Source organism: Prionailurus viverrinus, chromosome B2, assembly GCF_022837055.1.
Source record: "Prionailurus viverrinus isolate Anna chromosome B2, UM_Priviv_1.0, whole genome shotgun sequence".
NCBI classification, from domain to species: domain Eukaryota; kingdom Metazoa; phylum Chordata; class Mammalia; order Carnivora; family Felidae; genus Prionailurus; species Prionailurus viverrinus.
Genome location: NC_062565.1, coordinates 53915227 through 53930588, shown reverse-complemented (window position 1 = coordinate 53930588; position 15362 = coordinate 53915227). Strand labels below are relative to the sequence as shown.

At 39.0% G+C, this 15362-nt stretch overlaps 1 protein-coding gene across 25 annotated transcripts in view; it reads left to right on the top strand.

Annotated features, from left to right (window-relative positions):
- Window positions 1-15362, top strand: part of DST (dystonin) — a 372684-nt gene that overhangs the window by 284325 nt on the left and 72997 nt on the right. For all 25 annotated transcript variants that reach the window (XM_047859452.1, XM_047859460.1, XM_047859447.1 and 22 more), the window contains 5 exons: window positions 7462-7623; window positions 9355-9525; window positions 12097-12263; window positions 14611-14770; window positions 14971-15297. In XM_047859452.1, the coding sequence (XP_047715408.1) occupies window positions 7462-7623; window positions 9355-9525; window positions 12097-12263; window positions 14611-14770; window positions 14971-15297 (987 nt within the window). The remainder of the gene's footprint in view (window positions 1-7461; window positions 7624-9354; window positions 9526-12096; window positions 12264-14610; window positions 14771-14970; window positions 15298-15362) is intronic.

The following is a 15362-nucleotide window of genomic DNA, read 5'->3' as shown; positions in this document are numbered from 1 at the left end:
TCCACAGCACTCCTTACTTCCAAACTGTATATTGTACCCATTTTCCCATCCGTATGCTCCACTGTACCATAAATTGTATAAGGACAGGGGTGCTGTATCTCTGCAGGACAGGGGTGTCCTTGTATAAGGACTTGTATAAGAAATTGTATAAGGACAGGGGTGTGCACCAGTGTTTTGCCAGTGTTTACTGTGGTGTTTGATAGATAGCACTTTTTGATGATGCTTGTATTTATGAACAAATTATATATGTAGTTTAAAAGTGTAGTTTAAAAAAATACACTAGCCACCTCAACTGTGAAGGTTACATTTTGCTTTTCTTAGCATTATGTAAAGCCAAAATAATATTGTGCTAATAATTCAGAGTTAGAGTTTAAGGTGATTTGGGGCCATTTTTGGGAAAAGTTATTTGAGGATCTCAGAATGTTTAGGGAAAGGTACTCATCCACATTTCATGGAAAATTTAATATTAATATTATCATGAATACACAGCTTTCCAGTCTTACATATCAGTACAGTGACAGTTGGGAGTAAAACCCGTGGTTTCTTCTAATTCTCAGCCTAGTTCCCAATCTACTGTTCAAACAAGGAAACCGTGTGCACTTTTTTAAAAATCTTATTAGCATCTCACAATAGCCTCTGTGCTTAAGTACCATAGGATTTAGTGCTTGTTGAAATATTTCACTTCTTGACTATGAAAATGGGCATTGATACTGTGATATTGATAGGTGTTTTTATACATATTTTTCTTTATAGATGGCTATATATGTGTGTGTGTGTATATGTATATATATATTTTTTTTTTCCCCAACCTAATGATTGATAGCCACATACTGAATTGCATCAAATAATTGTTGAATGGGTGTTATTACATATAGAGTTCCGGTTACAGATAGATTTTTTTAAAAGATTTAATACTTAAGTTTATAAAAATAATTTTGGAACAGTATTTCATATTTGGAATAATAATTTTGTTATTATTAAAAGTACAAAAGTTCCCTGCCACATCATTTATGTTCAAATGATGATTGTTTTGTGAGAGTGAGAAAAAACAATCTACCTTTATTTGTAACTCTGCTACTTCTGGTAATGTTGCTTATTTTGTAAACTAAAGAATAGATAGATTTTATAATATTTAATTAAAAGTATTAATTTTTCTTACAGAGGTTAAGGTTTTTCTTGCTGAATTTATTTTCAGTGTTTTCAAAGAGCGTTCAATAGATAACAATCTGTGGAAGTGATTTTGTTTATTAAATATCCAGAGTTACTGACTGCCCTTGATCTTTGCCTGGGCCTTGCATTAAGCTCCAGGGGACTGTGTGGGGTTATTAGTAACTACTGATATTCATGGCAGCGGTGCTCAGGGCCGTGCCCACAGGAATAATTTGCTCTGGAGAACAGTTAGACTTGAACTTGGGCTTTTAAAAGGAATGACTCAACATTGGATCCAAAGTGATCCGCACTTTGCATCGCAAATGCTACTTAAACGGTGTGCAACTGCAGCATATGAGGGTGTGGTTTCAGCCGAAAGGTGGTGACCTGTGTAGTCCCTTTCTTCTTACCTCCCCCCCTCCGCCCCCGCTATTTAATATTCAAATGAGCGCCGTGACCGGCGTTGACGAAAGGATACCTTCGGGGAGCCCCTGGTGTCAGGTTCTGCCTCTGCAAGCCCTTCGGATCTCTCCCTATGTTGAACTCCATAGTTGGTGGGATTTCGAGGATCTCTGAACTCGAGCCGCCCCTCTCCCCAGCTCCATGACTGGGTCTGATGTGCGCTGATGTCACCACCGAGCTATTGCATTGCAGCCGCTCGGCCTCTAGGTACCTCCCCCTGAAACAGCCCGCCGGCTCCCGAGAGGGGGCCAGGAGTCAAAGAAAAGATGACGGCGAAGTTAAGTCGCGGGAGGGCGTAGCAGCGAAGAGAGGGAGCTGCATGCCCGGAGCGCTGCTCTGCGAAGGGACGTAGCAGCTGTTGCTCGAAGAGAGAGGGCGTTGCTGGAAGCGCCCTGGCTCGGGAGGATGCCTCCCGGGGACCGTACTGCCCTAAGGAGCTGGGGACCGCGCAGGACGTCCCTGCTGGAGTTCCTTTTCTGCCTCCTCCACCGGCCACCTCTGCCTCTCTCCAGCTGTAGCTAAAATGAAAGCCAAACCGCGGCCACAATTGGTCAATTTCAAAGGTTAGAGTAGACTTGGTTTTGAGCTGAATGTGAATTACGCTGCTTGTGCCTTAGAGGAAACCCGGAGCTCTTCTTTGCTACAGTTTCCTCAGGTGGAATAAGCCTTAAGGAAGATCAGATAAGACTCTTTGGAAATGACTTTCTTTTTTCTTGTTCTTTTTTTTTTTTTTTTTAAAGGGGAGTTTATAGCACACCATGCTTTCTGTTTACTTTAAACGGTTGCTGGATTGTCCTGGCTTGGCTGTCCAAAAGTCTATTTTTTTCCTTTGGGTAGCCTCGAAGAAGCTTAATATGGGAAGAAAAACTGCCTTTTGAATCAAGATTATTTATAGCTACACCCAAAAAAAGTAAAAGAAAAATTTAACTTTCTTAACAGCATTCGACAACTTATTTTTCGCTGAGGATTTGTTTTTGTGCCTTGACCTGAACAATACATGGTCCCTGTGTTTGTCTTTTAAGTTTCTGAAGCATGGTTTATTTATAAAGGAGATGGAGTTTTGCAAGCCTTCTTTAAGTGGATTACAGTTAACCAGAGTTCTGCCGATATTAACATTCAGCCTAGCCTGTTAAAATGCTTGCTCATTTGGAAATTTTAACCTGGAAATCTCAGATGCAAAATTAGACTAAAAGGGAAATGGACTGACAGTGGAATGTTTTGAGTGTTTGAGCCACTGTTAAGTGTGTGTGTTTGTTTGTTTTCTGTGTTTTGCAGTATGTGAAAGGGAACCTGGGGGGATAAGGGAAGGGGGGAGGAAGGAGATTTCTGTTCTTTGTTCTCAATGCACTTTATTTTTTTAAGAATCATTTTAAAAACAACCAGGTAAAAGGATAGTTGCATTTAAGACTGATGCACTGATGACCTTAAACACCTCCTATATCACAACCTATATTGTTTGAGCGTATCTTTATGCTGACGACACTTCATAGTGCTGTCCAGAAGTATACTTTTTTGAAAGATGCTTTACCTTATTTCTTATTTTCTGTGTCAAGAGCTGCAATATTTGTTTTAATTGTCTACAAAATGGGGAAGCCACTCAGCAGACCAGACTGTTTACGTCAGAATCCCCCATGTGTAGGGAAAGGTGAAGAAGAGGAGGACCTAAATATCGAAGACTGTTATGTCCCACAGCGGTCAATCTATGATACTGTTAGGCTGAATGAACAGATAGACTCTGGTTCAAAGGGTAGCCTCTCTTCCAGGCATTTTACAGATCGGACTTTACCCTACAGTCACAGAACACTGGATGTTAGTTCTCTATGCTCTAACGGTGCCCTTGCTTCTTCCAGTGTATTTGAGCTGAGAGGTCGTGAAGCTAACAAACTAGATGAAAAGATGATCTTTGATGCCCTCAAACTAAATAGTGATATCATTCGAACCACCGGATTACCCAAAGCCAAGTCCCATGCAGAAAAGAAAGAACATAGACGGTCATGGCGAATGTTTGTCCCAGCCAATTTTATGGATTATGCAAACAAAAGTGAAAGCTCTTTTGTTGAACCTACTGATATGTCAGATGCTGTTCCCAAGGCCACCAAGTGCAGATGGGGTACTAATTCTCTAACGTCGGAGGAGGATGACTCTGGTTTATGTAGCCCTCCAGCAGAGAGGGAAGAAAAACAGGGCATTTTAACTGGAGACCAGTCACGAATTAGAAGCTTATCTTCAGCTGAAGATATTCATATGGCAGAGCAATACAGGCCATTTTTTTCTGTTTATTCCATTAGTGAGCAGAAAATCCCATTGCTTTCATGTAGAAGTGCCCACCCTGATGAAAATTTCAAAATGATTTTGCAGGATGTTCCTCCACTAGATGAAACAAAAGGTGCAAATGGTCAAAGGGAAATCCATGGTGAAAATTGCTTTCTGCAGAATGATTTAGAAGAGAGCACTGTAAAGTGTGATCCATTGATTATGTCAGGAGATGGGGAAAGCCAGTGTATTTCTAACACTGGAGAAGAATGGAAAACCTATGGATCAGGAGAATCCCAAATCACGGCACAAAGTGGGAAATTTCTGGAAAATTCTGAGGATTTACATCTCTCTCTCACAGATGTGGAGGGAAACGATGCAGATTGTGGTAGCACGAGTTTAGTAAAAAATGTGACCGTGTTGACACCAGATGATTCGGAAGAATCCAGCGTTGCATCTAAAGAGGCAGTGGAGGTGCCCCTTTATTCCCGGGAGATGGAGGTGGTCCCAATAAAGTGTTCCCCGAAATTCATACCAGTAAGAAAGCAAGCAGCTTCCAGAAAAGCAAGGGCCCAGGCAGGAATATTGGACACAGTCTGTAATGGCTTTCAGTCAGCTCAGGTAATTAATGGGGAATGTGAGACTGCAATGCCGGCGTTTGTGGTTCCTTTTTAAAGTGGTCACTAGTGTTTCTAATAATGATCAAACCCAGTCGTCTATTTTGGGAGTTTGCCTAATACCCCACCAGATGCCAGGTATTGATAAGGGGATCATTGTAACAACTTAATTAGGGACGTTTTTTTAAGAATGATTATTCCCAGCTGTTTAGATTCCCACTGTTGGTTGTGCAGGTTCTAGGCTGTTCCCCTGCATTTAGAGCGCTTCCACTGTGAGTTTATGTGAACATGAGGCTTTTACACAAATTGTGGTTTAAGACTCTGCCATTTAAGGGTAGTTCTGTTGTATTTATTAAGGTTGAGCAGGCCTAGTCATGAAGGTACAAACACACAGTATTCTATTGTTGTGGTCTGCGAAGTAGGCTACTCAAATTAAGGACATTTAAAATGTGCTGAGAATCAGAATTCTGTCAGTAGCTCTGGACACGGAAGTAGAGAAGCTGTGCTGTATTTTGCAGTCATTATAGCTGCTAACTTTTTGTGAGCGGTGAAGGAGGTAAGAAAGTAAAGGGTGCAGCCTTGTAATAAGTAGAGGCTGTTTGTCAAGCCTGTAATTTTTTTCTTCCCACTCGGATTGAAGTTCAGCTATTTTGGTATTTTTACAAAGCTCTTCTGGTAAACTTTGCCTCAGAGGTAATTTTATTTTATTTTAAGCTTTGTGTTTGTGTACTTATGGGTTAGATTAGGGGGAAAGTCTCTCTTCATAGGTATTTGTTACCACTGAGAGATAAGGAATTTGGACAGTATCAGAAACGTTCCTCTTCCCAGCCTATGAAGTCATTGCTCTAGGCAGCGTTGCCCTTTCCTTCAGCTTGCGTGAGATGACATACTAGTTTAAAGGCTTAAAAGTACTTTTTTTTTTAATGTAAAGGATTTTGCAGTCTATTTGTAGGAAGTAATTGAGCCCTTAGGAATATACAGATTCCTTCGTAGTTTTCTTCTTTAACCCTTAGTATATTTTTTGTAGCACTTCAGAAAATTACGACTCACCCAGACCTACTCTGATATGCAGCCTTAAAATTGATTTCTTTAACACCAAGATCAGGGGTTAAGGCAATTTACTAGAATGTTATCTTAGGGTTTTTTGCCCTGAGCATTATCTGACAGGAAATGTAGAACTTTTCCCTGAATCCTTCTATACCAGACAAGTTCCTGGAATTAAGAATGCAGCAGTTTTCTTACTGTCCCTCCTTCTTTTTTGTAAGTAGTAAAACCTCTCCAGAGCTCTTAGTTCCTAGAAGTAGTTAACTTAGAAAGTGGTATAGAAAAGAAGTAGCATCTCAGTTTCAAATTCTATTTTTACCACCTTGCCACAAAATTATGAAAACTTTTTTTTTTCCTCAGTGATTTGAGGAGTTCTTATTTCTTTGGTGATGTGTAATTGACTTTTTATATTCAGCACTGCTGTATAGAAACAATTAGCCAGTATGGAAATTGTCTATAAGGATTTTATATACAAGAAGAAACTCGGGCTTTTAGCAGAGAGACTTCTAAGGGAAATGATCATTTATTTGTTTGCTATTCCTAAATTTACTCATACATGCAATAACACAGAACTATCTTGTGCGCCATGCCTTAGGCCAGAGTCTAGACAGTTTTTCTTGTAGCCTCTCCATTATTTTCCATACTGTGTAAAATTATTTTCCATACTACCTCTGTAATTTTTTAAGTATTATTTTGTTACTTGCCTTTTTAATGTTTCCATATATTCTGTTGGCTGTTTATTTACTTGGACTACTGGTATGTCATATGGTGCCCTGTGGTGTAATGACTCAAACCCCAAACTCGGTCGTGTCTTAGTATCTAGCTGAAACTTCCCTTCTTTGGTTAAATTCATCTCTTTTTCTTTATGGAATCCTTTAAGTCCTGTATTTTAAACATTTGTATGTCTATGAAAGAGTTAACGTATTATCAGTATTCTCTTCTGTGGAGTTAATGCCATCCACTCCGAGATGTAAATACAGTTTTTCTGTACTGACACGTATTCGGCAAATAATTATTAGGTACATATTACATGCTGGGTACTGTGGTAAGTCCAGGACATAGAATGACTATAAGCAAGACAACTTTCTGCGTTCATGGAACTTGCATTTTATTCTAATACATGAGATTTGTTTGCCAGTAACAGGCACTGGAGGACTGTTAGTTGGATGAGACTGAGAGTCAGAGGGAGGGCGTGGGAAAATGGTTGGCGGTACAGGGGGTGACCATAGAGTCACTGGAGTTGCTGTGCTGGCCACGTGTGTGAGCACGTCTGTGGGGTGAGGTCTCTGTGCTCTTGCAAATCCTTTGGCATCTCACTAGGCATTGAGGGGGCTGGATGGGTAAGGATCTATTCTATTTACTATGCCTGCCTAAGTCTTTTCTCTTTTCCTAACTCTGTATTTGGGCTCCTCTGGCAAGCTATAGATTGACCTCTCGGCTCATCTCATTGTCTTGTCAGTTATCTTCTTTCCCAGTTTGAGTCTCAAACTTCAGTTGTCAGCTAGTAGCAGTTACCCTTAGAGGAGCTTGTAAGGGTCCATACCCAGGAAGACTGATCTTGGGCCCATCTTACCATTTTGCCCCTTTGCATTTTCCATACTGTTTTTACTAGAGTTATACTGGAATGATAGAAAATATCTGGTTTATGCTAATGAAGCAGTAGAGAGAGGACACAAACTCTTTTCTTGGTTTTATAGGTAATCTGATTAAAGGTACTTAGAATATCATTCTTTAAAATTCCTGAGTGGTTTTGATAATATGAATTTATATTAAGTTTAGTTTCTTACTGTTATTCGTAAGGTAGCTGTCACATATGAATAGCCAACAAAAATTCTTTTTAACTCTGATAACCGATACTCGATCATTGAACAAATGTTTGTATTTGGTGGTTGTTAGATAAGGTAATTTATATAAATGATTGCTCTTCCAACTGCAGGTATTCCAAAAAGAAGAGATTGAACCTTTGCAGGTTAAACAGCAAGATGTGAACTGGTTAGGTCAGGGCCTTATTCAGAGTGCTGCTAAAAGCACCAGCACCCAGGGTTTGGAGCATGACCTGGATGATGTCAACGCACGGTGGAAGACTCTCAATAAGAAGGTAATTTTTCCATTCCCTTTATTGTCATTTGTGTTGATTATTATTCTCTAGCATTTGTTGTGACTCATCATATTTATAGTAGCTAAACTTCCCTAAACATGCCTACCTTTTTATGTTGCTGTCAACTCGGCAGCCCAAACTTGGATGCCCACAGGGCTTCAGTGGGCAGCATAAATGAAACAAGTAAGCTGGGTGAAATAGGACCTCTCCCTGCCGTTAACTTGACTTTCATAGAGGCCCAGTAGTGCCAGGGTGATGGCAGGCGGCCCGTGATTCATGACCTTGTGTTGAGCGAGCACATACACCTTCAAAGGTACAGCCAGTACTTAGCTCCAGCAAATCATTCCATGTAGGGATCTAGGTTCACTGTTGCCAGATAGTCTGCCTATTTTCAAAGGAACCTGAAAATCTCACTTTTTCTGTGAAGCCTAATTTTCAAATGTCAGCAACTAACTTTACATTGTATAATAGGTCACGCTGTGCAAGTGAAAGCCACCGTGTCTCTCTTTCAGTCCTGGACTAAGGGTTTACCACCCTCACTATAGACTATTAACTCTAAATGGCATTTCATTTATGAGATGTAGATCCCACTTTTTTCTAAATGCCCATGAGGGAAAACACTGGAAGACAATGCTCTGGTGTCTTAAGGAGATCATGCTGAAACACAATGGTAGCCCTTTGCATGACGTAAATTATCAGGACATTGTTAGGGGACGACTGTGCTTATCTGGGGGTGGTGGTTTTTGTTCTTGTAGTTTTCTGTGCTTTGAGATCTTAGGCAATTGTGGCCAGATCTCAGAACTACGTTTATCATTCTTTAAAGTCTGATTCGTACTGTAGTGCTCTTCAAACACAATTGGAATGTAGTGTCAGGTGCAAATATATTCAATAGTGCTTAAAACATCTTGCCAACTACTTTTTCAGTCCTGAAGGAAAAGATCTGTGAGAAGGGCAATAGGATATCTCTGTGTAGGACACAGAGACTCCATTTACTAGAATACAAAGGGTCCGGTTTGTCCAAAAAGCCTGTAGGACTTGGAGCTAGCAGAATTTAATTGGATACTTCACAGGCAATTTTCCTAGCAAAATAAAAATCTGTTTCTCTCTACTATAAGTTTTTTTAATGTAGTCTTTTAAAATATTCATCAGTAGGAAATAAAATATGAAGTCAAAGGATAATAATAAAAATGACTAAGACATTGTTTCTTTCGGTAATCTTAAAATATTTGAATTATTCATTGCTAATCATAAATGTAGTGGGTATTTCCAAAGTCTCAAAGATTTCATCTTTTACATTACCGTTTGGGATGGTAACCTTTTCTTCCTGGCTTACTTGCTAAACTTTGACTCCTTTCCACCACAGTCCTGGCCACTGTCAGTGCTTTGGGCAGATTTTAAGTGAAAAGGAGAAGAAAAAGCATTTTTTAATGTTTGTTTATGTATTCTTTTGAGAGACGGAGGGGGAGAGGCAGTGAGAGAGGGAGGCCAAACCCCAAGCAGGCTCCATGCTTTCAGCACAGAGCCCACTGTGGGGCTCGAACCCACAAACCGTGAGATCATGACCTGAGTTGAGACCAAGAGTCAGAGGCTTAACCAACCAAGCCACCCAGATGCCCTGGAAAAGAAAATTTGTGACCAGATGGGCAGATGAGCATGAACAGTGGTGGCTGGTGGGCAAACTGCATTTTCTGTGAAACCAGTAAATAAGCCGTCGCAACGGAAACTCTGCAGGTAGCTCAGCGGGCAGCCCAGCTGCAGGAGGCACTGCTGCACTGTGGGCGCTTCCAGGACGCCCTGGAGTCCCTGCTTAGCTGGATGGCAGACACTGAGGAGCTTGTGGCCAACCAGAAGCCCCCATCAGCCGAGTTCAAAGTGGTGAAGGCCCAGATACAAGAGCAAAAAGTAAGTTCGTGATACTTCTGTATTGTGTTTCATGTCCCATCATAACCATGAGAGTAAAGATTTACCTTGTGACTCTCTGTAGTGATAGGATATTCTAGTTGACTGGTTGTTGATGCTCTAGGTATTATTTTTTAGTCATTCAACAAATATATACTCAACATCTGCCAGGTTTCAGACTTTGTTTCAGCTGCTGGCAGTGATCCCTGAACAGAAAAGATGCAAGTTCCTCACTGAGTTTAAGGTTTAGTGGACAGGGAGGAAGAGGGAGAGACTGTAAACAAAGTAAGTACATGGTGGTAAGTTAGCAAGTGATAAATAAAGCAGGGGTGGGAGATAAGTAGGAAGTGACAGAGCAAGGATGGACAGGAAGTGCTGGAGTGGAGTCTGGGGGTGGGTATGTATGCAGTTTCCAGTAGAGTCGTCAAGGAAGATTTCACTCACTGAAAAGGTAACTTGGGCGGAAATGTCGTCATTCCCTTACATAGCAGATTGATCTGTATGAAATTGCCTTTTTTTTTAAAAAAAAGTATAGTTGACACACGATGTAACATTAGTTTCAAGTGTAGAATACAGTGTGATTCAACAAATTTATATGTTACGCTATTTTCCCCAAAAGTGGACGTACCATGTATCACCATACAATGCTTTTACAGTTCTATTGACTATATTCCCCATGCTGGCCTTTTATCCCTGTGACTTACTCATTCCATAACTAGCACCCTGCATTTCTCACTCCTTTTTTTTTTTTATAGATTAAATACAGGCCGTTTCTTGTGGCTCGGCCTGTACGAAAGAAGCAAATATTTGATTCATATATGCTAAAGAATGTGTTGTGTCTTTTGACACTACTAATACAGGACCAAGTTGGAAAGAAAGACACACTTGCTGAAGGGATGATAACATACCAAAAAAACCATTTTGTGCTCCAGATGGTGATGGTCAGTTAGGACGTATTTAGTGACATTTTCAGTACTAATTTGTCAGCCATGACTTGAAATGGCACATGGGAGGGGCCTAGCACACAGCACATTGGTAAGGTTTTTCCTGTGTGGAATCTTAAAAAGAAAGGAATGGATTAAGAGGCTTAATTTAGTTTTGACATTCAGTACTATTTCTAAAAATTCTTTGAGGACTCTAGTATGTTGGGAATTAACCTATTAGAAATAGATTTGGAGATAAGGATTAAAGAAACATAAACATAAAAAATGATTTTTAAATAGTATGTAATTCATAATATGTAATAAAGTAATAAAGAATAAGAATGTAATAAAGTAATAAGGATGTATAATATTATATATGGCAATATAATTGCTACCATTCACTATTTAATTTAAACCTTTGTTATTCTCCCAAAGTTAATGAACTATGTTTAACCAACAAGACCTAGATGTGGATTTTGCTTTCTTAATTGCTAGAGGCTTTGCTATTAAAGTTTATCAGAAGTAATCCACTTAATGAGTTCTCTCTACTGCCTCAATCACCTGTGGTTCGTTGATTTTCTAATGACTCTAACCTGTGTCAAGAGAGTTTGCGTTTCTTCCTCTTCTTTTTAAACATGTTGGTTCCTCTTACCACCTGATTTGGCGGTCTCAAAGTGAAAGGGAGAGGGTGCTGTCTTAGCTTGTTACCTCTAGGTAACTGTACATTTCTTTAATCCTTAATTATCCATCAGGGTCAGAATAAGGAATCAGTGAAGTATTTAGCGTTTTACGTACCTGTGACTTCCTCACTGCTCTTGACCAGTGCTTATGCATAGCACTTGCTCATGAAATAATTGTTTTGATTAGATGAGAGCAAAGTAATCCTGGGTCTGGCCACTTCTTTCAAACATTCCATTCTGAGTTTTTTGAAATGCTTCTTAGAATTAAATTGCATTTTTTTTTTCTGCCTCTAAATCCTGAAATACTAGTCTTATTTAGCCAGCTTTGGGGGATTTCTGACTTGTTCCATTCCCCGTTCATTTTGGACATGATACTTGAAGTCTCTTTTTTAATTTCTATCCTAATGAAGGATTGTAGGAGCTAGTCCCACCTAGTAAAGGGAGGCCAGAGTCTCTAGATTTAGCATCACTGGCTTGTGAAGTTGGTCTGAGTCTCAACTTCCCTCTCTATAATGATTTAACATGGGGAGAGGTTTTGAAAACAGTAATGATTTATAATATCTTAAGCTTATCTCAAAAGGACATGATTGTTGAATGTTTAAGGTATTCCCATTTCTTTACAGTAATGGGAATTTTGCGCTTTCTGTGCAGTGGACTTATACTGAAGCAGCACCTTCTACCCTATTATTTTATATTAAAAATTAATAGTGAATGGCTTAGCGGGCTTATCAATATTAGTTTTATCTGCTATGAAAAGCCCCCGTCACAGTGTCTGACACAATAGAAATGAATCACTAAACAAAATGAGCCATTTTTAAAATCCTACTTCTTTTTATGTGAATCTATACAGAATATGTATTTTGTCACATATCAAAAGTACTTAGACTGTGTTTTCCATTCCGATAACACAATTATTTCTTTGTCCCTCCTGCCTCCCCTTTTGCTTCTGGTATTTAATGTTCTGTGTCAAGCTTCTCCAAAGATTGCTGGATGACCGCAAATCGACTGTGGAGGTAATCAAACGTGAAGGAGAAAAAATTGCTGCAACAGCAGAACCTGCAGACAAAGCAAAGATTCTGAAGCAGCTGAGTCTCTTGGACAGTAGATGGGAGGCATTGCTTAGTAAAGCTGAAACACGGTAACTTACATACTTCCGGTCTTTTGAAGAAGTAGCAAAGTCTTTAATTACTGATGTTTTGCATTTTGATATTGCTTTTCTTCAAACTGTCATTTTCCTATGTTTATCATGTATGTGAACAGGTAGCAAGGGCTGTGGTGCCGCTCTCCTCCCTCCTCCCTTGGTAAGGTCTTGTAGTCACCAGATACATCTCAACACTTGGTTTTATAAAAATAATTCCCTCAGGAGTAATTCATTTATTTATTAATAACGCAGTTACTACCTGCCCACTGTGCATCAGGCATAGAGCTAGGCCTTGGGCTTTAGAGGTGAGCTGGACAGATCATTTCTGTCCTCAGGGTACAGTCAGTGTTTTATAGCCATTGAAAAGTAATGACAAATGTGATATTTCAGAGCAAAAATATAGAGTGCTATGGAAGCATGTAATGGGCTTTTGCACTCAACAGGTTTCTTGATTACATTTTTTTTTTCATTCTCCATGTTGGGATCACATTGACCTGTGTTGAGTAGTAGCTACACTGGAGTGTAACCACAGCCACATAGACTGGGTGGGTTGAAACTAGACGAACCACTGAACAGAATGATTATCTCCATAAATTGCTACCTTCTTTGGAACTACAATGGTGAAGAGAAGAGGATTTGTCTAATCTTGAATACTGGAGTAGAATTAATTATATTTTATAGTTGTAGGACCGTAGAATGAGATGCTCCTAAGGAGGCTAAAAGCTTCATGTCCTTTAGTCTCGTTTAGGGAGATTATTCCATTTGTGGAATTACCAGGACATTGTACCCTGACTGCCATGAGAGATACTCTCAGTACTTTTTAAAAATAAATGAATTAATGAAATGAATTCATGTCTAGATCCCTGCTTTACTACCACAATGGCTTTCTTTTCCTAAACCTTCCTCACAGTGGTATTAAATAGAAGGATAGTGGTCATATTATGATTTATATGCTGATTAATAAAGTCACTCACAATTTAAATCACAGTAAACTAAATATGGTCACAAAATAGTTTATTTTCACTGATTCTAGATGATTGGATATTTGAATTTAGAAAAAAAAGAATGTGGAGGATCTGGGTAGCTGAGTTGGTTGAGCGTCCAATTCTTGATTTCGGCTCAGGTCATGATCCCAAGGTCATGGGATTGAGCCCTGCATTGGGCTCTGTGCTGAGCATGGAGCCTGCTGGAGATCTCTCTCTCTCTCTCTCTCTCTCTCTCTCTCTCTCTTACTTGCTTACGTGAGTGTGTTCTCTGTCTCTAAAATAAAATTTTTAAAAAAGGAAAAAAAGAATTTTAGTAATAATTTAGAAGTCAAAAATAATTATATTCATTTTTTAAAGATCAAATATGTTTCATCTGAAAGTTTTAAGAGATATATAAATGTGTAGTTTATGATATACACAGAAATTACATTCAGTAGCATGTGCCAATTTTCCAGAATTCCCTTGGTCTCCATAGAAAGCAAATTTCTTAAATCATGCAATTCCCTAAGAATTATGCATGATAAAAAGTTATGACAACCACTCTTGGTCCCAGGATCTGGTACTGAGTCAGGTACTCTGTATAGAGACGGGCACAATCTCTTGCCCTAGGTAAAAACTGAGGGTGGCGGAAGGTCGGTTTTCAGTTACATGGTACCATTTTAACTGAAGAACTAATGTGTTTTTTAAGAGCATTTCAAACTATATAAAAGTGTATTCAAATAAGTAAAAGTCTAAAGAAATCCTTTTTCATGATATTTTAATCCATAAAATATTAAGTGTTGCTTTTGGGAAATATACCTGACACTGTACTTTTTTTTTGGCGGGGGTTGGGAGGGAATAGACCCAACACACTACTTTAGAAGGAGTCACTATTCACTCCACTATGGGGGGAGCTACAGATGGTCTTCAAAATTTGAATCCAATTTTGACCAGTTGATTAAGAAAGTCACAGTAACTGGTGCTCTGATTGAAGTTAATTAATATATAACACACTTAAAACAGAGGCTTGGCACAGCATATGTGTTCAATAAGTTTTTTTTTTTTATTGTCATCATTGTCATTATTGCTGCTATTGTTATTATGACATTACTATTATTATTACATAGCTATTATTGTAACCAGATTTCTTAAGAGTTTCATAAGATTTAGCTGCTTGGGATTGGCCTGTGCTTCACCTTTAATTTTATTTAATAGGATAGCTATTTTAGCATGTCCTTTAAATGTGACAGATCTTAATTTTAACCTTAGTTGTTTTCCACAAAAAAATGTTTAGAATGCAGGAGCTTGAGTAAAGAAGTTTGTTGACTATTTCACACATTCTTCATCCCTGAATGACCTTTATCTTGGCACATTTATAGGAATCGTCAGTTGGAAGGTATCTCAGTGGTAGCACAGCAATTTCATGAAACCCTAGAACCATTGAATGAGTGGCTTACAACCATAGAAAAGAAGCTGGCGAACTGTGAGCCCATAGGAACCCAAGCGTCTAAACTTGAGGAACAAATTGCACAGCACAAAGTAAGATAACCATTGCACGTTAGTAAGATTCAGTTTTCCATTTCCTTTGTGGTTTTATGTCATAAATTTGAGTTATGTACTGTTGTGTTATGCATAATTGTAAACTAAGCCCATTTCAAATGTCATTCTTTCATTTGATTTATGTTTTCATTTTTATTTGTCCATCCTTTTTGTTTCTCTTTTCTTAAACTTTATTTTAGGCCTTAGAAGATGACATCATCAATCACAATAAACATTTGCACCAGGCTGTTAGCATTGGCCAATCCTTAAAGGTTTTGAGCTCCAGGGAGGATAAAGATATGGTGCAAAGTAAACTAGACTCCTCTCAAGTGTGGTACATTGAGATTCAAGAGAAAAGTCACAGCAGGTCTGAGCTCCTCCAGCAGGCCTTATGTAATGCTAAGATTTTTGGGGAAGATGAAGTTGAGCTGATGAATTGGCTGAATGAAGTGCATGACAAACTGAGCAAGCTCTCAGTCCAGGATTACAGCCCTGAGGGGTTATGGAAGCAGCAGTCTGAACTTCGGGTATTTTTATTTCTTTTCTTTTCTTTTCTTTTCTTCTTTTGTTTTTTCATTTCACTTGTCATTAT